The sequence below is a fragment of the Chrysemys picta genome, chromosome 2 (assembly GCF_011386835.1).
Source record: "Chrysemys picta bellii isolate R12L10 chromosome 2, ASM1138683v2, whole genome shotgun sequence".
NCBI classification, from domain to species: domain Eukaryota; kingdom Metazoa; phylum Chordata; order Testudines; family Emydidae; genus Chrysemys; species Chrysemys picta.
In genome coordinates, this window is record NC_088792.1 from 11,998,186 (window position 1) to 12,023,917 (window position 25,732).

General features: G+C 43.6%; 1 protein-coding gene across 17 annotated transcripts in view; it reads right to left on the minus strand.

Moving 5' to 3' along the window:
- ADCYAP1R1 (ADCYAP receptor type I) overlaps positions 1–25,732 on the minus strand; it is a 178,836-nt gene that overhangs the window by 9,197 nt on the left and 143,907 nt on the right. For 8 of the 17 annotated variants that reach the window (XM_065582655.1, XM_008170768.4, XM_065582652.1 and 5 more), the window contains one exon: positions 7,474–7,557. The exons of 5 other annotated variants lie outside the window; for them this stretch is intronic. In XM_065582655.1, coding sequence (XP_065438727.1) covers positions 7,474–7,557 — 84 coding nt within the window. Of the gene's footprint in view, positions 1–7,473; positions 7,558–20,104; positions 20,147–25,732 lie in introns of all 17 variants that reach the window. 4 more of the 17 variants (XM_065582659.1, XM_065582658.1, XM_065582653.1 and 1 more) reach the window with 1 other exon arrangement.

The following is a 25,732-nucleotide window of genomic DNA, read 5'->3' on the forward strand; positions in this document are numbered from 1 at the left end:
ATTGTAATGGGTATAAAAGAATTAGATGTTGTTAAGGAGTCTGTCTCGTCTGACTGAAGCATACTATTCCTGAACCAGGATGTTAAAACAAAGACTCTAAGCTGGTTGGTGAGACTTTCTGAAATACTAAATAAAATCATGCTTTAAACAGAACAAGTTTCCTCACTCTTTTAAAAAATGAGGTCATGTGCTTTCATAATTGTGCTTCCATTACTGCTATCGAGAAAACACATGAACTAACAAATGAACTTTGCAATGTGACGGATCAACGCTTCATATTGCACAAAGGCAAAGAAAACAAACAGAAATGAACGAGCAAGCCTAGATGAAAGACAACTTGAAGTATCTGGTGCAACAGACTGGCCATGTCACAAAAGGACATTGGAGAAGGGCATTAACAACCTCCATCTTTAAGGAACTGAGATCCCTAGAATTTATATACGGTGCAGATCTTGTATGTAACAAAACTGCTGGCGAGGAAACCAAAAGCCAACAAACACAAAATTAAAACAACTGATGAAACAAAAACTATCCGTAGATGTTATCCAGTATTGGCAGCCAGCTATCACATCTGCAGATGGGTCACAACCAAAACCTGGGATCTCAATACCCATGAACTTGGGGAAGTTTGCACACAAATCTCAATTTCACAGCTGGCCCTATCGCTATAATAAGCTAAACCCATACCAGTTCTGAACAACCCCTGGATTGAGCAGAAATTTGTATCCAGGTGCAATTTTTGCAGCTCTCTATAGCTGTTTCTGAATGAGAAGGCTTGGCAACACGATGGTGGGTAGTCACCCTGCAACGGGCAGAAAGAGTCTGTTGAGGATGAAGTGATGATTCCTGTTATTTTATTGGGAGCAGCAGCAGGAAAGAAAAATGAAAGCAGAAGCAGTGATGGAAGCAAGACTGTAACAACGTACTGCCTCCATTTACATTCATGGCTACAGAACTTAATAGACATGCTACTGAAGTTGCAGAAACACTAGCTAGCCAACCAAACATTACTTGGCTGTTTGGAAGGGACACAGCTTCTAAGAAATGCGACTAAATTCCTGGCTACAGTCAAACACCCCTAAAAATACCAGAGTTAGCTAAAATGCCCTGTTAGACAATGAACAAGGCAGAACATCTATTGTTTTGATGGCTGTCTTCAATGAAAGCCTTAAAAATGAGAGACTTTATTATCACAGTTTCAGGAATGGGTTCTCTCGCTTTTATAGTATGACCGGGAGTCAGAGTAGCAATGGAGTTTTATTGTGAAAAAAACATGGATTCATGTTTTCCTTTTCTTTTTCTTCGTCTCCTGATTGATGAGGTTGCCTCAACCAACCTGAATTCTAATGCCCTAAGTGAGATACATTTACAATAGAAGGGAAGAAATAACAAAGAGGAAAATTACATAACTTTGTCTTCTATAAGGAATCTTTCATTTGCACTAATGGGCTTGTTTGGAGAGAGGTTGCTGAAGCCCATTTGCATTGCTGGGGGCATAGGTCTGCATGAATCAAAAATGGAAAAGATCAACTATGTTAGATTAATTTAGTCCCCGTTCCAGTGATTTGTATTGAATATTCTACCCTATTAATATTTTACATTTTAAACAAGATTTTAAAACACATGATTGGTCTTTGTTTTAATCAAAAGTATGTATGTGTGGTTGGGAAAATAAACACCTTAATTTGAGAAAAACAGAGATTTTGTGTGTGTGTGCTGTGATCTGAAACTGAGTTCTAAGGAAATAATAGAGAGGTTTTCAAAGCTATCAAAATATTTAAATGACCATTAATTTCTGATCATAAATTTAAGTCTAAAGGAAATGCCTTATATGGCTTTGAAAATTCCAACCAAAATAACCAAATATGCATAACAATGACTAAGTGGGGTTGGGTGGATAGGGGAATGATAACGGTCTATAAGTATCTGAAGTAGGTAAAGACATGGATATAGAGAAATTATGTAGAGTGATACAAGAGGGTAAGAACTAGGAGTAAAAGATTGAAATTAATAATATGATTATTAAGCCAGAATATAAATAAGAAGACCATATGGACCACGAGAGCTAATACAATGCAGAATTGTCTCACCATTGCTTAGGGGTGGATTCGACAATAACATTCTTGTTAGTCACAAGGTGGCACTATTACAGATTGTCTAAGTTGAATGTATAGGTAGGTAGAACTTGGAGAAATGCTTTATAGTTGTGGTGCAGTTCTTCTAAGAAGCAGATTGTAACTCCAGAAAAGTTTGTCTTGAGAAGCTTTCTAAGAGGTTTTTTTTCTGACTGAAATAATTGCTTAGGTACTGAACAGACCCACAGATTCAAAACAAACATTACCAGGAAAATTAACCAGGAATTTTTCAAAAGCACTTAAGGGAGGGAGGCAGCCAACTCCCATCCCCCTTAGACATTGCTGAAAATCCCAGCCTCTATGGGTTAATAAAAAACCAAGAAAATCATTACAGATAAAGCATTAGTGAACCACACCTTAGGAAACAACTGCCAGTAGGGAGGACGCGCTGTCCTAAACGTTTTCTTCCATCTTTAATTAATAAGATTCAACACAGACACATCTTGTGACTTAGAAATCCTGGCAGATAGAGTGGTGAGAGAGAGATTGTGAAGGCTTGGTGAGTGAGTGTTCCTTGTCAGGCACATAGACAGTCCCCAAAGGGAGGAGGGCCGTGACTCTGGAACGGATTCTGTGAGGAAGCTCTGGGGTTTATCTGTTCTTCCTGCTTCTGGGAAAGAGGGAATCATGAAAAAAACAGCAGCTGAAGGCTGAAAGCTGCCTCTCTCTTCTTCTCTAGATGTTTTCTGCTTACTGAAGTTGTGTCTGTGTCATGGTTCCCAGGATATGCCTGCTTGTGCCAGTCTGGTCATGAGGCCACCTAACAGAACTACACCCTTGTCATATATATAAGATTAAGGCAATGCTACTCTGTGCATATTAAGATTGAGACAACATTGACAACTATTCCAATTTATGAACAGACTGATTGAGGCCTATTGCTGAGTCCCTGGTTCTCTTCTCTTGATGACTTTCTTATAAAACTTTCGGGGCCCGCCAAGGATCCCTACTGGGACCAGTGCTGTTCAACACATTCATAAATGAGCTGGAAAAAGTGAGGCGGCAAAATTTGCAGATTATACAAAATTCCTCAAGATAGTTAAGTCCAAAGCAGACTGCAAAGAGTTACAAAGGGATCTCACAAAAGTGGGTGATTGGGCAACAAAATGGTAGATGAAATTCAACGTTGATAAATGCAAAGTAATGCACATTGGAAAAAATTATCCCAGCCACACATACAAAATGATGGGGACTAAATTAGCTGTTACTACTCAAACAAGAGATCTTGGAGTCATCGTGGATATCATGGGTGGTGGATATAATAGGCCAGCGGAGGCTTAGCTTAGCCGACCATGGCACAGCTGCCGCCGACACGCTGCTGGACTTCTAGGCCCTGCACTTCACCTCGTCTCCTCCCAGCTCCGTCCCTTTCCTGAGGCCCCGACCTCCCACCACTGCCTGGTGAGTGAATCCCTCCTCTCCTCCACTCCACGCCCCCATCTCCTGAGGTCCTTACCGCTCGCTGCATCCCTTCTCACGCCCCACCCTGACACCCCCCTTGCCCGCCACTCACCAAACCCCTCCTCACTCCCCGTCCTCACCAGATCTCCCACCTGCCACTCGCCGCTTCCCTTCTTTCCTCCACCCCCACGAGACCCCCCCACTGCTCACCGTGTCCCTCCTCACTCCCTTGCTCCCAGAGATGTGCTGGAGCGAGCAGCGAGGAGGGCCGCGGCAAGCATCAGGTGGGGAGGGGGGTGTCTGACAGGGCGGGGTCTGAGGAAGGACTCACTGTGAGGTGGGGGAGGTGAGGAGGGATGCGGCGGGTGGGGGGAGGAAGGTGAAGAAAGACCTGGTGAGCAGAGGACAGGGTGTCTCGTGGGACTGGGGGAGACAAGGGATGTAGTAAATGGCAGGTGGGGGGGGTCTCACGGGATGGGGTGGAGGAGAGGAGGGATGTGGGGCGTCTCGTGGGGGAGGAAGCTGAAGGAGGGGAGAGACATGGCGGGCAGCCTCGCAGGGGGTGGGTGGAGGAGAGAAGGGACATGGTGAGCAGCGGCGGGGGGCGGGGTGAGCGTGGGAGGGGGCAGGGCACAGGCGGCGACTTTTCAAAGTGCCGGGAGGTGCTCGATCCCCAGCTCTGCCCCATGCCCCATCCCCACCCCGCGTCTTCCCGCCCAGTACCGTCCCTTCCCCCGAGCACACCGTGTCTTTGCTCCTCCCCTCCAGGGCACCGTGAAACAGGGCGGCATGGGGAGGCGCTGATCCGCAGGGCCCGCTGGCGGAAGGGAGATGCTGGGCGGTTGCTGATTGGGGGCCTGCCGGTGGGTGTTCAGCACCCACCATTTTTCCCCATGGGTGCTCCAGCCCTGGAGCACCCACAGAGCTGGTGCCTATGGGGCAGGGACTGGGCTAACAGAAAAGCGCTAACAGAATGTTAGGAACCAATTAGAAAGGGACAGATAATAAAAGCAAAAAGATCTTAATGTAAATCCATGGGATGCCCACACCGTGAATACGGTCATAGAATCATAGCATATCAGTGTTGGAAGGGACCTCAGGAGGTCATCTAATCCAACCCCCTGCTCAAAGCAGGACCAACCCCAACTAAATCATCCAACTATGTGCAGTTCAAGTCACCCCATCTCAAAAATGATATACTAGAATTGGAAAAGTTAACGAGAAGGGCAACAAAAATGATTAGGGATATGAAACAGCTTCCATATGAGGAGAGATTAAAAAAAACCTGGGACTGATCAGCTTAGAAAAGAGATGATTAAGACGGGATATGATAGAGGTCTACAAAATAATGAATGGGATGGACAAGGTAAGTGTTATTTATCCTTCACCTAACACAAGAACCAGGGGTTACCCAATTAAATTGATAGGCAGCAAATTTAAAACTAATATATGGGAGTACGTCACACAATGCCCAGTCAACCCACGGAATTCACTGCCTGGGGATGATGTGAAGGCCAAATGTATAACTGGGTTAAAAAATGAATTAGAAATTCTCATGGGGGAATAGGCCTGTAAATGCTATTAGCAAGATGGTCAGGGATGCAACCCCCTGCTTTGGGTGTTCCTAAACCTCTGATGGCTAGAAGCTGGGACTAGAAGATAGGGGATGGATCACTCGATAACTGCCCTTGTCTGTTCACTTCCTCTGAAGCAGCTGGCACTGGCCACTGGCGGAAGACAGGATGCTGGGCTATATGGACCAGTTGGTCCTACCCAGTGTGGTCATTCTTATGTTAAGCTGTCAATGGATCCAAAGGATTTCTGAAGCTGTAATCTTAGAAAAAGATTTCTATAATAGTTATTATGCTATTTGGGACCCCTCCTTTGAAGGAAAAAAAAGGCTAAAACTGGTTTCTAGTTTAATTTGGAATATGTACAAGAAGCTCAGGATGAGAAAATTGTATTTTAAAGAGGAGGATAAGGGGCTATGGACCTACTTGTACACTAGGTAATGGAAGAATGGGATGCTGCAGGCACACCTCTACCGCGATATAACGCGATCCGATATAACACGAATTCGGATAGAAAGCGGTAAAGCAGTGCTCCGGGGGGGGGGGGGGGGGGGGGAAGGGGGAAGGCTGCGCACTCCAGCGGATCAAAGCAAGTTCAATATAATGCAGTTTCACCTATAACACGGTAAGATTTTTTGGCTCCCGAGGACAGCGTTATATCGGGGTAGAGGTGTATAATTAAATGGCTGGTTTATGCTCCACTGCTTGTGTTTGTATTTTGGAATATTCAGTAAATCAGCATCTATTTATTGGAGACATTGGCAAGTTTGAATAAAAACCAAGCAATGAAGGCAAAATTTGAGACGGGTGGATATGGAGAGGGTATGGTTGTTTGGGAAGTCAGCAATCTCCTGGATGGAGACATTTTCTGTATATTTCCAGAGCTTTGAAATGTAGAGGATTCAGTCAATGGCCTGCCTATCTCTGCCTGCCTGGAAAACAGACCACTTAGATCTGCAGGGCCTCTTCTGAAACCGAACAGGGCAGCTGGTTACATCGCTCTTGTTTGGCATGCCAGTAAGAATGCTAGTCCTTAATGCCTTCAGCCTACCAGCTGAATGGGCATGAATACTAAACTAACCTGTCACAGCTAGACAGCAGCCCTCATGAACACGCTGGAGGTATGTTACAGGGATGGCATATGGAGAGCTAACATTGCCCGCTGCCTGTGCTGAGTTTATATTATGGTAGCTAGAAGACTTCAGCTGTCAATCGGCCACCTTTCAACTGCTCTGAATTAAATTCACCACTCTGCAGAGGCTCATCATTAGGTCTGTCCACCATTTCCCTATGAATTAAATAGTGAATTTCATCCTTAAACATTATTTTAGCTCAGAAATGCAGATTCCAGTTTCTGTGGTGTTCTCAGATCACTACCGTCTCATGACTGAGCAAATACCTTTTGCCGTTTTTTTTTTAAAACAATTATTTTCTTCTTCTTTTCCTACTTTTTATTTCTTTTGTTTGCTTTTATTCAGGATCAGTTCTTTGGCTGAATCTTTTTGGGGCAGCTCCTCTGCTCTCTTTTTGTAAGTAACCTGAGAAGAGATCCAGTCTCTAAACTAGAAAAAATATATTTGCAGACTTAAAATGGGATAGGTTAGAAAGCAAAGGGAAAAAATGCGCAACCATTAAGAAGGGACATTTCCCTGACCTTGACAAAAGGCTGTATTGTGTTTAGATCAGTTTGACAGGCCATCTTTGAGAGTGCAGGGTTCAGATCACAAGACTTTACCATGAAATTCCAGTGAAAGTTGGGCTGTACATCATACAGCATAGCAAATATACATAAATACATTTTAGGCCAGATCCGTAGCGGGCATAAACTGCTGTAGCTCCATTGACTTCAGTCGAGGTATACCAATATATACCAGCCGTGGGTCTGCTCCATATTTTTCATATTTATATTTTCCTAGCAACGTTTCAGGCAAAGTGCTTTCTTTCCAATGTGCATAGCGCTCCCTTGCTACATAATGATTAATAACTTTTTCTTTAAAAATGGGCAGGTTTGTTAAACGTTTTCATAAAGACTTTGTGGGTATATTACACACTGATTCAAAAATCAACTGAACTCAATAAAAAAACACTCCCACTGACTTCCAAAGGCTCTGGATTAATCCCTAATTCTGCTATTCATAATCATAAATTGGTCAATAAACTGACACATTTCAAACAAATAAGCTTAACATTCTTGATTGTGATGTATCAGCAGAAGCACACGACAAAAAACAAACCAAAAACAAAGTCATCCTCATGCAACAAGAAATAATGAACAGTTTCCCTTCTGCCCCGCTGCTAATATAAACCATTTATTTGCAACATGCCTCACAAAAACACAATAATGTCACGGGATTGTGTACACTTACAGGGTAATGGTGGATAGTTCTGACATCTTGCAAGAGTGCTGGTTAGCCCTCTTGGGCTTACAGTAGCATTTCTGAACGCAGCTGCTAAATATGACAAGATTAGCATTTTTTTCAGAATACCATGAAAAGGCCAAAGTAGGTCAGTTTCAACACATTTCACGAGACATGGCACAAAGATGGAAAGTGGGTGCAACTAAACGCAAATGCAGCGCAAACCAGCTCTTTGATCAAAGCGAAAACATAAATAAAATGCATTAGCTGCCGCGGGCAATTGTGGTGTATTGATTCACAGATAAGTTAAAGGAGGAACAACCTGGCTGCAGGTGATTAGAACATTTATGCATAAAAAAAAATACATGTGACTTTGCTGTCAGATACTGCACAGAGAATAAAAGAACAATATACTTAATTGAAACAGACTGTAGGTATTATGGAAAACAATTAAATAGTGGTATCAATTTATAAAACAGAAATTGCTGTAAGTCTGTGTTGTTGTCTGACCAGCCCCAAATTAAAGGCATGTGTAACTCTGCAACCACGTGTGATTCATTATTAGAAAGTGGTCACGGACAACAATGGTTTTTTTTTTTTTCAGTTTAGCTTCCTCTAAACCATGGGAATTCCTTGGGAAACTGTGTGCATGACCGGCTCTGCTCATTGGGACGTAACTCACGCTTTGTCAGTGTGCTTACGCTCAGAGGAGTATACAAGTAAAAACGGCAGCCGTATTCAGTATCGACAGTACCACACCTTCTCCTTGAGATTCCGGCTATGCCCCATGGAAGAGGAGGGACTCATTACACTCCCATGTGTGCCTGGGAGGCGTGCTCACTTCTGGCAAGAAAGGTAGTATTGGGGCAAGTTGGGGGAACGTTTATAAGGAACCAATGGCTAACAACTTTATATAGCATGTACAGGTGGGTTCTGTGTCACTGCTTCCCCTTGGGGCTTCTATCTGGAGAGACAGTTTTAACTTGTGGCTGAGTCTCCATCAATGAAGGCTGTCCCGGGGATGTGTTGCCTCAAGTACCCTGCCCCAGTAAGCCCCGCCCAATTTGGGTGAGCAGCGTGTGGCAGGGAGCAGGGCTTACGAATGCTTTGTGTTGCTGCAACCCACCTGCAGGTGGACTTTTCACTTTGCCCCAGATTACATCGGTGGCATGAACGAGCCCCCAGAAGCCCAATGCGATTGCTTAGTGGGGCTTCCCCGGGGACCCCGTTACACCAGTGCTCTCTTCTTGTTTGCTTCTGGGGGAAAAAATCAAGGGGTTGGTTTTGATGTATAGATGATATATTATTTGGGGTCCTGGCTGTTTTAGAGACCACGTTCTCCACTGGCGTAAATCAGCATCGCTCCCCTGAAGTGGAGGAGCTGGCCCCTCATCCACCCTGGGCTGTCTATGCTGCACTTCTAAGAGATGCAGCACAGAAATTGCAGACCAAGAGGCAAGGGGGCTAAGAAGGTGGCTTAAGCTGCCTTGGTGCTTTCCAGCTGCTGGGGTACTCTGGGGTCCAGAGCAGCCCCCAGTATGAATTAGACAAATCTGGGAGGCTAATCTATGGTAGGCTCCGGGGACTGTCCCAAATCTCTGCAATGCTGCAACTCCACCCCAAATTTGCCCCTCCCTCCCACAGCATGCTCCCTAGATGAATATTTGAGAGGAGGTCTTCAGACAACAGTCGCTGGCTTTCTCATTTCCTGCATCAGGAGAATTCTCCCCTGGCCGGATTCGGGGCTTTTGGGGATCCTTGATGCTCTTCCAACCCTTTCATCTGTTCTCTTACCCTCTGGTGGTTAAGACCATCTGAGGTGCTCCAGCTAACAGCCCACAGATTTATAGTTCTTGGGTCAGGTGGCAAACAGGGCCGGCTCCAGGGTTTTGGCCGCCCCAAGCAGCCACAAAAAAAAAAAAAAAAGCCGCGATCGTGATCTGCGGTGGCAATTCGGCGGAAGGTCCTTCGCTCCGAGCGGGAGTAAGGGACCGTCCGCCGAATTGCCGCCGAATAGCTGGACCTGCCGCCCCTGTCTGGAGTGCTGCCCCAAGCACCAGCTTGCCAAGCTGGTGCCTGGAGCCGGCCCTGGTGACAAAGCATTTCCAGGGGAGGCCACATGACTGCAATTTGTTTCCCAACCTGACCTCACAGACGTAACTCAGCTCTCTTGATTGCAAAGCCTACTTATTTACTCAGGCATTTGCCCAGGGAGGTGGCATGGGAAGGAAGGAATTTTTATGACAGTTTGGGGAACTTTTTGCACTGACACCACGTCTTTCTCTGGTTGTGTTAATCTATTATTATTTTGTGTTTTTTGCATCTGCTTAGAGGTGGCAAAGTCAAAACTCGCCAGCCCCAACGCTCATCGGGATAACTCAGTTCAGGCCCATCAGTTTGCCTAGAGTTGGCAGAAAGGTGCCTTTTATAAACTGAACAATAAAGTAGAATAAATATTTTCTAGCTGGACCATATTCATTACCACGGTTAGAACTGCTGAGTCACTTAGTAAAGACACTTCTCTCTTTTTGCACCTTCAACAACCTTGACAGCTACATTCCAACTGCAGAATATTATTGGTGATGATGTAAGAGCCAGAGAGAACAGAGCAGGAGTTTTCGATCTCGTGGCCCATATTGTTCTAGCCGATAGAAAAAAATAATCATGCTTTGACGTGTAAGCAGAGCTCATTTACTGTGCTTAGGGCTGGGAGTAAATACAGACCTGCACGGTGTTACTGTTAGAAAATTACTTCTCAGCGTATAACTGTTCATTGCATCATGTACCTTGTCTGTTTTGACTGTGCTGTATTGTGCATTGTTTGGCAACTGAAATCCATAGTGAGGAATCAGGAGACAATTTTAGAAGATTCAGTCAGCTTATTTTTACGAGTGTGGAAATTGTCAAAAGTGACTAGTGATTTGGGGTACCTCACTGTTTGATTTTCAGAGGGCCAGTGCTCAGCAGTTTCTGAAAATCTGGCCTTTTACAGTTTCCCAAATTGGCATCCAAAAATGGACACCCCCAAAATTGCTTTTGAACCACTTTTGAAAATCTTAATCCTAGATTTAATTCTTCCTGACACGTTTCCATGTAGCACCTTCTTTGAAGCTTGAGAAATGGTTTCCCTTATCACGTCACTCCTTTTTTTTACTTAGAAATAACATCTTTTTTTGGACCAATTGTCTCTCTAATATCCTGTGACTGACACAGCTGTAGCTACACTTCTTTTCAGGTTGGCAGATTAATTTTCCATTGTGTATGTGTATATATATCATTCTGGTGGATAAGAAACCAACACGATTCTGCTTGTTTGCTAAACTCGCATTATCAGCAGGAAAAAGCACAGCTCTGGAAATAATATTTGATGGACAAGTGCTGCTGCAAAACCAGGAAAGAGCAATACACGTTGTTGGGTCTGCAGAACGTCATGAAAAACAGCAAAACCTTTCCACAAGTTTTCTTTTTTTCCAACTATCCTACTGAACTTAATAGAGAATTATATCCCTGTTATTGTGTTCTACAAGATAAACCAAAACATACGTAGAATGTAGATCTGCTAGAAGCTTTTATACCACTATAGTGTGTGTGGCTTTTTTGGATACTGTACAGTTGTATCCAAATCCATTACCCCATTTCCCTTTTTGATAACTGAAAAAAGGGGAAAGGGAAAGAAAGGAACGCAAAAACTAAAAAAAAAAATGTCTTTTTCTTAAAACAGAACCGGATTTTTTTTTAAAAAAAAAACCTCTCAAAAATCCCCAATTATTTCCTCTTAAAACATACTTACTAGAGTTTTACCTGATCTAATTTGACCTACTGCCTTTCTAAACAGAGCGAAAAGCACATGAGGTCAAACAATTTCTTAATGTTTAATAAAAATTTATTGTGCTCTAATTTTGCATAGCATCAGCACTTTGATAATACATTGACAGTGGATTTAGGAATGCTGATAGTTTAGGTTCGTTCACTAGAATGGGACGGAGCAGTGGCAGCAAGGCAGATGGAGATGAAGAGGTCGTGCTTAACTCAGTAGACTTGCACAGGTGTAAGTGAGGGAGAATTTGGCTTATGCATGATTGTAAAGGTGAAAAACAGGAAACTTTATACAAGTTAAGAATGATGCTATTAAGAATTCCTGGGCAAATCCTTTTGGGGGTGGGGGGTCGGGTGGCATGTCTACACTACTGCTTACGTCGATGTAAGTTATGTCACTCAGGGGTGTGAAAAAACCACACACCCCCGGGCGACATAGCTCACATCTACTTAACGCAGCATCTACACTGTGTGACGTCGGTGGGCGATGCGCTCCTGCTGATATAGCTTCTGCCTCTCATGGAGGTGGATTAATTACAATGACAAGAGAGTGCGCGCCTGTCAATGTAGCGTCTTCACCAGACATGCTAAATCGCCCCAGCTGCATCAATCACAGCGGCGCTGATTTAGCGCCGTAGTGAAGACAAGCTTGGGAAAAGGAGACTGAAAACATAGCGGAAAGGAGGCCAGAGATGATAATGCAGACAACCTGTGCAAAAAGGAGTGGAGCAGAGGAGTTATCTAATGAAAAATAGACACAGGGTACACCTCATATTCTAAGCACCTACTTGTATCTATTTAGTTTTTTGGAAGAGGCTTGTGTTGGAGTTTCTTCTTTTCCCACTGAATAGCACAGGATTCACTGCAGCAAGGAAAATCCAAACTCACCCTTGCAAAAAGTGTGGGTTTAAGGGAGCAGGAAGAAATGCTTGCAAAGCTGAAGTAGTTTTGCATTTGAAAAATATTACTTGAGATGTCTACAAAACTTCAGTCTATACAAGGTTTGAGCATCCGTCCTACTCAGGGAATCTATACTAGAACTTGCATGGTGACAGGTTTTGGAGCGGTAGCCACGTTAGTCTGTATCAGCAAAAACAACGAGGAGTCCTTCATGCACTTCATGCATCTGATGAAGTGGGTTTTAGCCCACGAAAACTGATGCCCAAATAAATGTGTTAGTCTCTAAGGTGCTACAAGGACTCCTCGTTATTTTTCTATTAGAACTATGCATCACCCAATCCATGCAGGCAGAGAGTAAGCTGTATTGTGTTGGTTCTGCCTTACGGACAAACGTTTTTGGGCACTTCACAAAGAGAAATCTGCCTCTCAGCTGGATTTCTGAGCGTGAGTCTCATTCCCCAGAACTCTTGGCCAGCTCCAAACTTTCTAATGAAAACTCTTAGTTCAAAATCTCTGTGGATAACTTCGTTTCTGGTCTTTAAGCTTGAGGAGTGTGAGAATGGCTTGTGCTGTGTATTTCTATGGGCTTGCCAAGTCAAAGTCAATGCAGAACTCTGGAGCTGCTGGGCAGAGGGCAGCTAATGTGACCAGATGCCTGGGGAGAGGCTATTTTTGTTTCCAATGCTTCCATGGTACTGATGACATGGGGCCCCCAACGCTGCTTAAAACTACATGAGTGTAAATCCTGATTAGCCCCACTGAAGTTAAAGGAGTTTACACCAGTGTAACTAAAAGCAGAAGTTACTCCAGGTTTACCCCATGGTAACCAAAAGCAGAAGTTGACGCATGGGCTCTGGCTGCCTGGGGGAAGCCACCCCGCACTGTTCCACAGGCTTAGAGTTACTGGCCCTGTTCAGCATACCACTGCTACTGACGCTGGCTATTTGACAAGGATAACCTGTGCCAAAGTGCGAGAACAAAGCGGCTGAGTGAGCTACTGAGGGAAGGAGAGTTTGGCTGCTGAGGGAGGAGGCTGAGGGATGATAAGAATCCAAAAGGCACCAAGTCCCCAGGAAAAGTAATAAAAAAGCCAAATAAACCAATGCCTCTAACACACATACCCTAAACTAAGGCTACATAAAAAAAGCCACAAGAGATTAAAAAAAAATGTTTTTTGCCTACATCAGCATGTTTGGGGCTCCCCAGTTTATTGCAACATGTACTGCTACCTGCCTCATGGGGGTGCGGTGCAAGCAAAGCACAGCCCTCAAAGACTGAGTATGGGTTCTTGAGGTCAGAGTGGTTGAACTGGATGAACAAAGGGAGACAGAGGTACATAAGGGAGACTTCTGGGGGCATAGTAGAGCGGACCCACCTCCTGACAGCCCTTGTGCTGTGGAGAAGGATGAAATTCTCAGGGTAGGACTGCATCAAACTGGACCAGAGGGAATCGATCCCATAGTTAGGACCCACACTGAGGATATCCCTCCAGGGGCAAGAACCGCAATTATTAGGAAGAGACAGGTAATAGTAGCAGGGAATTCAGTTATTAGAAACATAGATAGTTGGAAGCAACAGAGGGTCCTGTGGCACCTTTAAGACTAACAGAAGTATTGGGAGCATAAGCTTTCATAGGTAAGAACCTCACTTCTTGTGATGACTGGTGAATTGCATGCTGGGTAAGAAGGTAGAGGATCTCACGAGACTTCTAAATAGTCTTATATATAGTGCTGAGAAGGAGCCACTGGTTGTGGTACATGTAGATACCAGTGACATAGGGAAATGTAGGAGAGATGTTCTGGAAGCCCAATTTAGGCTGCTAGGTAAGAGATTAAAGTCCAGGACCTCCATGGCAGCATTCTCTGAAATGCTTCCAGTCCTATGCACAGGGCCAGTAAGACAGGCATTATTGCAAGGTCTAAATGTGTAGATGCGATGGTATCAGAAGGAGGGATTTAGGTTTAGGAACTAGGGAACCTTTGGGGGAAGAAAGAATTTGAGAAGTAACTTGCTAACGACATAAAAAAACAACAGTGATTTTTTTTGTAAAGTACATGAGAAGCGGGAAGCCTGCCAAACAGGCAGTGGGGCCACTAGATGACAAAGGTATTAAAGAAGCAATTAAGGAAGAGAAAGTCATTGCAGAGAATCTAAATGAATTCGTTGCATCAGTGTTCACTGCAGAGGATGTGGGGGAGATACCCACATCAGAGTTATTCTTCCTGGGTGAGAAATCTGAAGTGTTGTCCCAAATCGATGTGCCAATAGAAGCGGTTTTAGAACAAACTGATAAATTAAATGGTAATAGAATATCAAGGTTGGAAGGGACCTCAGGAGGTCATCTAGTCCAACCCCCTGCTCAAAGCAGGACCAATCCCCAGACAGATTTTTGCCCAGATCCCTAAGTGGCCTCCTCAAGGATTGAACTCACAACTGTGGCTTTAGCAGGCCAATGCTCAAACCACTGAGCTATCCCCCCATAAGTCACCAGGACCAGATGGTGTTCACCCAAAAGTTCTGAAAGAGCTCAACCATGGAATGACAGAACTACTAATTGTAGTTGTATTCACTGAAATCAGTTTCTGTACCAGATGGCTGGTGGATAACTATTGTAACCAATTCTTAAAAAGGGCTCCAGAGGAGATCCTGGCCATTATAGGCCGGTGAACCTAATTTCAGTAAGGAGAAAATTGGTAGAAATTACAGTAAAGAACAGAATGATCAGACACATAAATAAACATGATTTTCTGGAGGAGCATCCACACACCTTTTGTAAAGGGAAGTCATGCCTCACCAATCTATCAGAATTCTTTGAGGGAGTCATCAAGCACATGGATAAGGCTGATCCAGTCAATATGGTGTACTTGGATTGTCAGAAACCATTGACAAGGTACCTCAACTCTTAAGGAAACTAGGTAGCCATGGGGTAAGAGGGAAAGTCCTCACAGGGATCAGTAACTGATTAAAAGGTAAGAAACAATGGGTAGAAATAAATGGTCAATTTTCACAATAAAGAGAGGCAAACAGCAGAGTCCTCAAAGGAGCTCTACCAGGATTGTGCTGTTCAACATATTTGTTAATGATCTGGAAAAGGTGGTGAACAGTGAAGTGTCAGTTTGCAGATGATACAAAACTATTCAAAATAGTAAATCCAAATCAGACTGCGAGGATTACAGAGGGATCTCACAAAACTGAGTGACTGGGCAGATGAACTTCAATGTTGATAAGTGCAAAGTAATAAACACTGGAAAACATAATCCTAACTATACATATACAGTGATGGGGTCTAACTTAGCTGTTACCATTCAAGAAAGAGATCTTGGAGTCACTGTGGATAGTTCTCTGAAAATTTCTACTCAAAGCACAACAACAGAATGTTAGGAACTATTAGAAAAGGGAAATAAATAAGACAGAAAATGTCATAATGCCGCTATATAAACCTATGGTGCACCCACACCTTGAATACTGTGTCCATTTCTGGTTGCCATCTCAAAAAGAATAAAGTGGAACTGGCAAAGCTTCAGAGAAGGGCAACAAAGATGGTCAAGGGTATAGAACGGATTCTGTATGAGAAGAGTCTAAAAAGCTTAGGACTGTTCATCTTAGAAAAGAGATGACTAAGGGGGGATATGATAGAGGTCTATAAAATAATGACTGGTGTGGAAAGAGTGAATAGGGAAGTGCTATTTGCCCTTTCACACAATACAAAAGCCAAGGTCACCTGATGAAATTAATAGGCAGCAGGTTTAATACAAACAAGAGGAAGTACTTTTTCACACAACGCACACCTAACCTGTGGAACTCATCACCATGGGACATTGTCATGACCAAAAGTATAACTGGGCTCAAAAAGAACTGGATAAGTTCATGGAGGATAGACCCATTGATGGCAATTAGCCCAGATAGTAAGGGATGCAACCTAATATTCGGGGCAACTGTGAGCCTCTGACTACAAGAAGGCAGGAGTGGAAGAGGGGATGGATCACTCTATAATCGTCCTTTCTGTACACTCCTCCTGAAGTTCGGGTATGGGCCACTGTTGGAGACAGGATACTGGCAAGATGGACCATGGTCTGACCTAGTATGGAAGCTCTCATGTTTCTCTGTTTTTGGAGATGGGCTCACAGTGGAACCATTTGTCTGGAAGTCGCAAATCCCACTCAGCTGGGATGAAATGGGATTTGGGTCCAAACCACTCCTAGTCAGCAATAAACCACACCCTGGAATCATCTTTGGAGTTGTCCATATTGATAGGCCAGGCAGGCAGCCCTGAGGAAGGCACTGGGTCTCACTCGGAGATCAAGTAGCAGAAGGGAGAGCATATTGTAGGGTAGCCCTTGTTTGGCCAGGAAGGCTGGGAGCAGAAAGAAGCAGCGAGCGGACACGTAAGCCTAGAATCTTCCTTACTAAATGTGCTATCATTTCAAAGTTACATCATTTCGAGCTTCCCTTATATTGCTTCATGTGATCCCATTTTAATCAAGTGAATTGTTCTCGGTGATCCAAAGGGGTGTTGTATATTGTCATGTATAATGGAGTGAGTCTGTTATAAATGAACTGAACCTCTGAACCGCAGAGGACATGACAGTAATGGACCCAATATGAAAAACATACTGTACTAAATGAAGCCTATGTGTGTTTGAATGCAATTATAGAAAGGAGTACTGACCTGATGTGCAGAGCACTCATGCCCAAATTCACACACTGAAGATCAGGGAATTCTTAATGAATTAATGAGGCACTACCATTTTTTTAAACCTAGCATTTAATGCCCCAAATCAGCGTACGCTGAAAGTCTAACACTAATGGCTGCATTTTCTAAGGGGCCCCGAAAATTTGGACTATCAATTTTGCTGAACTGAATTCCCACAAAATCAAGCATTTGCACATGCCAACAAGATTTTGCATTCCTAGATCAGTGTGCACAATCTCCCATTAGTGAAAGCACAAAACATACAGCAGGAAGTTGAGAGAGTATGTGAACATTTGACACTGAGGGCCGGATGGAGAGCTGGTATAAACTGGCAGAACTCCATTGACCTATGCCAAATTGACAGAGGCTAAGGGCAGGCTCTGTGGGCTCAATTATCCTTTCATTCACACCGGTTGTACCCTGGCATAACTCCATTGACTTAAACGGAGTTACTCCTGATTTACAACGATTTAACATGCTTTATTAATAATGATCAGATTGACTGAGACATCGCTTTGTGAATCCCCACTGCAGTCCATGGGCCAAGGGATCTTTGCTACACCTCTTCAACCCAATGGCATTACTTGGCATTGGCATTACTTGGGTGGAAATGAAGAGAATGTGACCCAATGGGCTGCTGCATGAAGTGTACAGCCCTGCAACTGCAGACTCTTATTCATATGAACTGTCCCATTTACTTCAGTGGAACTACATATATGATTTGCAATTTGCAGATTCCCTTCCTAAGTGAGGGAAGAATCTGGCCCAGAGAATTTAACTAACTGTATAATCACCAGCGCGCAGTTCCTTTCATGCACACAGTTAGATGATTACCTGTTCTGTTCATTCCCTCTGGGGCACCTGGCATTGGCCACTGTTGGAAGACAGGATACTGGGCTAGATGGACCATTGGTCTGACCCGGTATGGCCATTCTTACGTTCTAGATATGTTAGTCTCATGAGAGACAGGTTCACCAACACCTTTCCACGCCACAGTCTTACTCAACACAGCCATACATCATGAAATGCCTACACGCTTGTCCAGCGCACCTATTAACAATCCTTAAGACACTCGACACAAAGAGCGTCAATTGCAAAACAAAGGGCAGAAGAAATCAAGGATAAGAAAAAAAGAAGAGCCATTATTGGCAATTAATGCCGTTTTCGTTTTCCATATGATAGAAGCCTAAATGCAAATGGCGACAGAAGTTTGACAGAATAGCGTGTTGTGCTGCAAGCTTTGAAAGAAATTAAAAGCACATCATAGATCAAGAGATGTCAGAATTATTCCCCATTATCTGCAGTCAGCGAACAACTGCAGCATGAAGACCCGATTAATTCAGCCCCATTAAGCAAGCGACTCCAAGAAAAAAGGAGTGGGGGATCACTTTGAAAAACAAAACTCAAAATCCCTCCCTCTCCCCACCCAAAAAAATCCAAGAATAACCTTGCCATTTTGTCCTAGCCATTGTGTCCTTCAGTTCATGGCGTGACACACTAGCCCTGGCAAAGGTGGGACAGAGAGTGCCTGGGGAACCTTGCACTCCTGCTGCACTAAATCCACATATCAAAATACCATCTCAGAAAACTGTGGCATATTGAAAAGATTGGGCTAATCAATAATTAGAGAAGTATCAAAATGACCCAACAGAATGTAATGGCTTCAAGCGGAATCTACTGGGATATCACCAGGGCTCTCTTAATTTCAAAAATAGCCAACACATTCATAACAAAGCCTGCCTGGTGATTATACCCCTTCCTCTCCACAGCCACACGCCAAAATCATGGAACTGTTGGTACAAATACATCGGAGCAGGGTGCACATGTAGCAATGTTTAGAGAGAAAAAAAAACTTTGTTTATTTTCCATTGCTACTTCAAAATAGAAAATAAAGCCCAACTGGCCTACATGATAATGGCTCTCACCTGTGCTGAGTGAGTTCTAAAGGGCATGCCTCGAATTATGCAAAAAAAACCCAAGCAGAACAGTCTTTTAAAATTTCATGCATTGCAGGTGACCTTGTAACTACCGACATGTGAATGGTGCTGCTGTGATTTACAATGTCAAAATCAGAGGATACCAGTGTAGGCACAGTAAAGTGTTTGTATTTCACTGGAAATTAATGGGATTTTCTTTAAACTGACCTCACTGACAACTACCAATCTTTTGTCCCTCATATGGAATGCTGCACTGGGAAGTCACCGATAAAATGGCAAAACCAAATGCAAGATGGATGTGGCTTTAGGCCTGCTCCTCCCATCACTATTAAAATAATGCAAGTGTGATATGTACAGAAGAAGGATGGATGGGGTGGTTAGGGTGCTAACCTGGGACTCAGGAAACCTAAGTTCAATTATCTGCTCTAACAGAGGCTCTGTGTGTGACTTTGAGCAAGACACTTGGCCTTTCAGTTCCTCATGTGCTAAATGGGGATATAGAGCATAGGAGTGCTGTGGGGAGAAATGCATGATAGATTGTGAGGCTTCAGAGACTATAGGAATGGGACCACCTAAGTATCATATGCAGATAGCCCAATGGCAGGCCAGAGACGTCCACTGCTTTCTGCAATTAGTTTTGGGGGCAGGAGGGGGTTCACCTTAATTAATCCTAGTGTGGTACAGAGGTACAGAAAATCGTCTGTTTAATGGTGTTTAAAACAGATACCACCCAATATTTGTGAAGGAGGCATTTTACCCTTGAGCACTAGGCAACTTTTGTAAGATTTAGTCTTTAAAAAAATAGAGCAACCATTTTCAACATACTTATTGGCTGTTCTAGAAATGAGAACTAGGACCCCATTGTCTCATGTGCTGACAAGTAACCAATGTTCACTGTTTCTATAATCTTTTCCTAGTGTTGGGATGGATAAACCTTTGCTTAAGAGACCCCTGCATTTCTGGTGTTAGTGGGAGTTCCACCTCCCTTCCCCAATTAATAATGTCCGTGTTTAAGCAATTAAAGCGCCGTGCCAATGGACAGACCGCTCAGCAAAGGAGCTGCAGTTTCCCGTTATAATTGGGGTTTATGCCAGGAAGGTCCTGTTGGAAATAACTGGCACTGCTAATTTGAGTACTTGCAGCAAGACAAAGCAGTAGCAAAATGAATCATTGAATTTCCAGTGACTTTGTCAGTGAATTGCAGAGGAGTGTTGTTTACCAAAACACTTGCTTTAGGACAGTGATTCGCTAACCTAAGCCCTTTAGATTGGACCATATGTAAAATCATACCTACCTATGGTATATGCCATGTTTCTCCTTTCTTTCCAGCAAGATGCTGATTGGAGGAATGACGTAGACCTGAATTAGCTAGATAGATGTGTGGGTTTATTTTTTTCTTTTGAGTTTTCAACAGGCATGATACAAAAGTCAGGATGAAGAGTTGGTTAAAAAAAGCAAAAGCAGAAACAAACCAAAAAAAGTATACTGTGCATCCATGAGCCAAAAAATATATATATGTCAATCAAATGGGCTTTAGCCCTTTGCAATGAGTGAACAAGCAAAAAGCTTAATGGAAATGCTTGCGCTATTTTGGTCTTATGGCTCAACCCAGCATATGAGTGATTCATGCATCTCCTGGTTTTTTTTAACCTATCGTACTGATATAATTACATTCCATTTCATATATAAATAAACCTCTCATTAATAGTAACTTTGGTCATGCATACAGTAAAGTGAATTTTAGTTAGACACCTCAATGTAATTATTTCTGCACTACAGGTGTATTTACTATCTCTAGAACTCTAGAGACAATTCTGTGCTCAGTTATACCTGGGCAACTGAGTGCAGAATCTGGCCCACTATCTTCACCATATTACTTGTGTTTGCCATGCAATGGATGAAAAAACCTTGGCTGTTCATCGTGCTAAGCATTTCTTGGCTTCCTGTTCCGCAGCTGATTCATGAAAAAATATATGAATGATGCAGGCACCAACTGATCTGCCGTGGATTGTGCCAGTCAAAGCAGGATTCTAAATAGTAGATACTTGTCTTTAGTCCACAAAAGGAGAGTTAAAACAGATGGTGAGAATTTAGTTGCCCATTTATAACTTGGTACATGGCTTTCAATATCTGGATGTAACAATGCCCCTGGATGGGTCATCTTTTGGAATGCTACCTGGACCGCTGGATATAAAAGCTGAAGTTGCTATTGTCAGGCAGTAGGAGACAATCATTTTTACATAGTTCAGCCACTAGAAAGGGATATCAGCTCACACTGGGTTCCTGTGTGTTACACGGGCAGTAATCAAAAAGAAATAATACATAAAATTATGAAGGTTAATACATAATCAACACTTCACCCTTTTAGAAAACCTTTTATCTGAGGTTCTCAAAACTCCAACCAGGTTCAATCCTGATTTAATTTACATTGGTGTCAAACCAGAGCAACTCTAGTGAAGTCTGTGGCACTACTGAGGACTGACACCAGAATAATAGAAAGCAGAACATGGCCCAACAACCACAGGCCTGAACTTTCTGTTTGTTTGCCTTTGACTGCTCACTTCTGCCTGTAGGAGGCAAGGATAATTAACAAGTGATGATATTTGGGGGAAAATATGGTCTAATAAGCTAGCAAAACAAAGAACTCTGAAAAAAGAGTCCTGAAATTTTAAAGGGCATTGACAATGAAGTCAGTGCCCCCTTCTCAATGGTTGAGATATTTTTTCATGAATCCGGCCTTCACTCAAGTAAAATGGAAGGAGAACTTTGGGTTTTAAGCATCATTAAAATAAACACTGAGTCATTGTTTGTTCTGTCCGGTCTGTCACAGTTAGAGCAACTCAATCTAAAATGGAACGAGCAGCACGCAGGTAATGTTGAGCCCGAACCAAATGGAGGATGACAAATTGCACAAGGCTGGTAATGAATGGGTGGATATACAAATGGATAAAACTGGAGATATCACACTCACTAAAGCATTTAACTAGTCTACAGAAACAAAATCAAGAACACAGGGAATTACTAAATGTTTCTAACTTTTTTCTTTTCAACTTGAAAACCCAGGAAATTACTTATAATGATCATTGGGAAGGTTATTTAGCGTGAATGTCTAATTTTGATGATAATCACTCATATTTGCAGTGCTGAATATATTTTAATGTGAATGAAGCAAGTCCCACAATCATGGTGGCTACACTACATAGACTTTAGCATCAGTACTATTGCAATATACTTCCTCTATAATGCACCTTGCATCCAGCGAAGAGGCCCTTATAGGGCAGTTATAGATGTATGCAGTGTGACATCATTTTATAGTGAAACTATTGGTCTGTGAACAGAGATACATCCAACTTTCTGGCATGCTGGTAAAACTAGTTTGTATGATGTATGAACCATAGTGGTACCTATTTACTGGTGGTTGATATTCAGGGACACTAGACCCTGCATTCTGGGTGCACTCTGAGCTCCCATTAACTTCAGTGGGGTACCCAAGGAATGAAGAATTGGGCCACCAATATACATATGAGCTAAGCAGAGAAAATAAATGAATTTATTGTTAAATGTTTCTAGGACGAGTCTGGGAAACCTGATAAACCAGATTGTTAAGAGCACCACTGAATGGAGTTATGCCAGCAGAGAATTTGGCCCACTTTTGCACAGTTAGAAATGACTGCACAATGCCCCAAGGCAATGGGAAACTAGGCCCCCTGAAACCCGATTCAGAAAAGCACTTAAGCACATGGTTAAATTCCATAAAGTCAAGGATGTGCTTAAGTGTTTGGCAGAATCAGAGCCACAGGACTAGAGTCGCAACGAAAGTTACGTGTAGTGATGGTGAGCATCACCCTGCCTCGTTTTTAGGTGCCTAAAAAGTCACTGGGATTCACAAAGCCTGGGTTAGGCAGACAACGCATGGGGACAGACAGGTGTCTCAGAATGGACTTCAGAAAATCCAGCACTCACCTAAGCTAGCCACTTGGGATATATGCCTAAGCTGCATTGTAAACCTGGGTCTGTGGGACCCAGGCTTGTAGGCTCGGAGTTACCCAGCATGCACTTGAGTGTCCACACTGCATTGTAGGCCTGGGCTTACAATTGCTGGACCCGGGCCTCACAGCTGTGCTAATAGATCCACACTGCACTACGCAGACATTCTCACATGGGTCTGTAGTTTGAGCTGCGTCCACACTGCAAAATCCCAGCCATGCTCGGGCTCTGACTGTCCCCTCAGTAGGGTCCTAGGACCCTGATCCTGAGTGCCTGATGCTCTGAAGCAGACTGTTTTCTGCGTGGATGGAAGGGGGGTTTGTGCACAAATCTGTGTCAGAGCTTAGGCGTAATGTGTAGTGTAGGTGTACACTGGGAGGTGCCAAGCCAGCCCTCTTTTGGGGGTAGGTGATTAAGTCCAGGCAGCAGGGAGGCACCTCCCTCTGCTTGTGATTCTCAGCTGAAAATGCTCTCCTGGGCTTAGCCACAGTGACAAAATGAGAATTTGCTGTAATATTTTTATGAAGCCTATGCGTGCCTCAGTTTCCCCTATATTTTGCGTGGCTACCCAGTGGGGGGAAAATGACCAAGTTTGCTCTCAGGGCAGGTAAGAGACATAGCAATGCATGTTGCCTAGCTACCTGATTCTGAATGAGTCATTAAAAAAGGCAGTCCGAAGCCAATCCCACATCAGTGGAAAATCCAAGACAACAATGGAGAACCCAGTCACCAAAACATTGACACCTAGCAACCAAGAACCCAGAGGGAGATGGATTTCCCCACCTCTCAGCAGGGAAGCTGAGCAAAGACCCCCAGCTTGAGAGCAAAGGACTGGAAGGTATGAGGTTGGAGGATAAAGGGTTGGCTTCTGGAAGGAGTCTGGGCTTTCTCACCTGAGAAGTGACTAAGGGGGTCAGATTGAGAGTGAGAGAGGCAGAGCCCGAACATGGGGTTCATTACAGCTTGGCCAGGGGCCTGGGCTAACCAGCATGGACTATGCTTTAACCTTAATTTCTCTATGGTAACCAAAGGACTTTCATAGTCTGTGGGCCAGGTGCCTAGTAAATGGTTACATTGCTTTGAAAAGGCTGCCAACGTCACTGTAAATACTCCCTTAGAGCATTGTGGCTTAGAGGGACCCAGTTCAAGCCTCCGACAGAAATGTGGCTTGGCTGGATTTGCTGCAGGCAGTCACAGAGAGAGACAGGAATCTCTGGTGCTGACAGGCCAGGCTTGGAGGCCAGGGGCCTGCCCCTGTGGAACTTTGTGAGTCCTGGCCCACTAAAGGGGTCACTCCCAGGAGACCGATTACCATGACATTGACTGTGATTCATACACCTCTACCCCAATATAACACGGTCCTCGGGAGCCAAAAAATCTTACCGCGTTATAGGTGAAACTGCATTATATCGAACTTGCTTTGATCCACCGGAGTGCGCAGCCCCGCCGCCCCCCAAAGCGCTGCTTTACCGCGTTATATCCGAATTCGTGTTATATCGGGTCACGTTCTATCGGGGTAGAGGTTTATGTTTATCATATCTGGCATGTAAATACCTTGTAATGCCGGCTATAAAAGTGCCAAGCGAAGGCCTGTTCTCACTTTCAGGTGACATTGTAAATAAGAAGTGGGCAGCATTCTGGCCCATAAATGTAAACCAACTTGTTTGTCGTAGCGACAAACAGTAGGACTGAGTGGACTTGTAGGCTCTAAAGTTTTACATTGTTTTGGTTTTTTTGAGTGCAGCTATGTAACAAAAAAAAATCTACATTTGTAAGTTGCACTTTCACAATAAAGAGATTGCACTACAGTACTTGTAAACGGTGAACTGAAAAATACTATGTCTTTGTTTATCCTTTTTACAGTGCAAATATTTGTAATAATAATAATAATAATAATATAAAGTGAGCACTGTGCACTTTCTATTCTGTGTTGTCACTGAAATCAATATATTTGAAAATATAGAAAAACATCCCAAAATATTTAATAAATTTCACTTGGTATTCTATTGTTTAACAGTGTGATTAATTGTGATTCATTTTTTAATTGTGATTCATTTGTTTGAGTTAATCGCGTGAGTTAACTGCAATTAATCGACAGCCCTACTTACAACTTTTAGCCCAGTGGTTAGAGCACTCCCCTGGGATGTGGGTTCAAGTTCCCCTTCCACCTTATGGAGAAATAGGGATCTACCATCTCAGGTGAGCGACCCAGTCACTGGGCTAGAGGATATTCTGATGTGGAGTTCTCTCAGTCTCTCCTTTGGAAGCTGTTCCATTGGGGATAAATAAGGAAAGGATCATTGGGCCAGAGAGAGAGAGAGCAAGGAAAAGTATGAGAATGAGTCTGTAGCCTGGTGGTTGGTGCACTCACCCAGGAGCTGGGAGACCCAGGATTCTATGCCAATACCTTTCTGTAATGACTTACCACAATGGAACAGCTTCGACAGGAGAGACTGAGGCAGCCCTGCATCAAAACATCCCACAGCCCAGTGGATACGGCATCCAACTGAGAGGTGGCAGATGCCTGTTCAAATCCTTCTCCAAATCACGCGGTGGAGGGACTTGAATTGGGTGTCTCCAGCATCCCAGGTGAGTGCTCTAACTACTGTGCTAAAGTTATGAGGGAGGTCCTTGTGCTTCTCCCCCCGCCATTTTGTTGGGAACTCCTCTGTAGGCGCCCTTACCGGATCAGGCCCCACAGCAAGTTAGATGAAGGAACACCTATCTTTCCCAGTTCATGAATCACACTGGGGCTTAGGTGTCTGGATGACTGGCACAAGGCTGCAGCATGCATGCTCAGAGGCAGAAAGATAGGTGCCTAAGGAATATCTACGGCAAAAATTTAGGTGCTGAGTGCTTTTAGGCTTTTTGGCACCTACAGGCGGCAGTTGAGCAAAGGGTTTTTGAACCCCAGTCGAGTCTGATTCTCGGATTT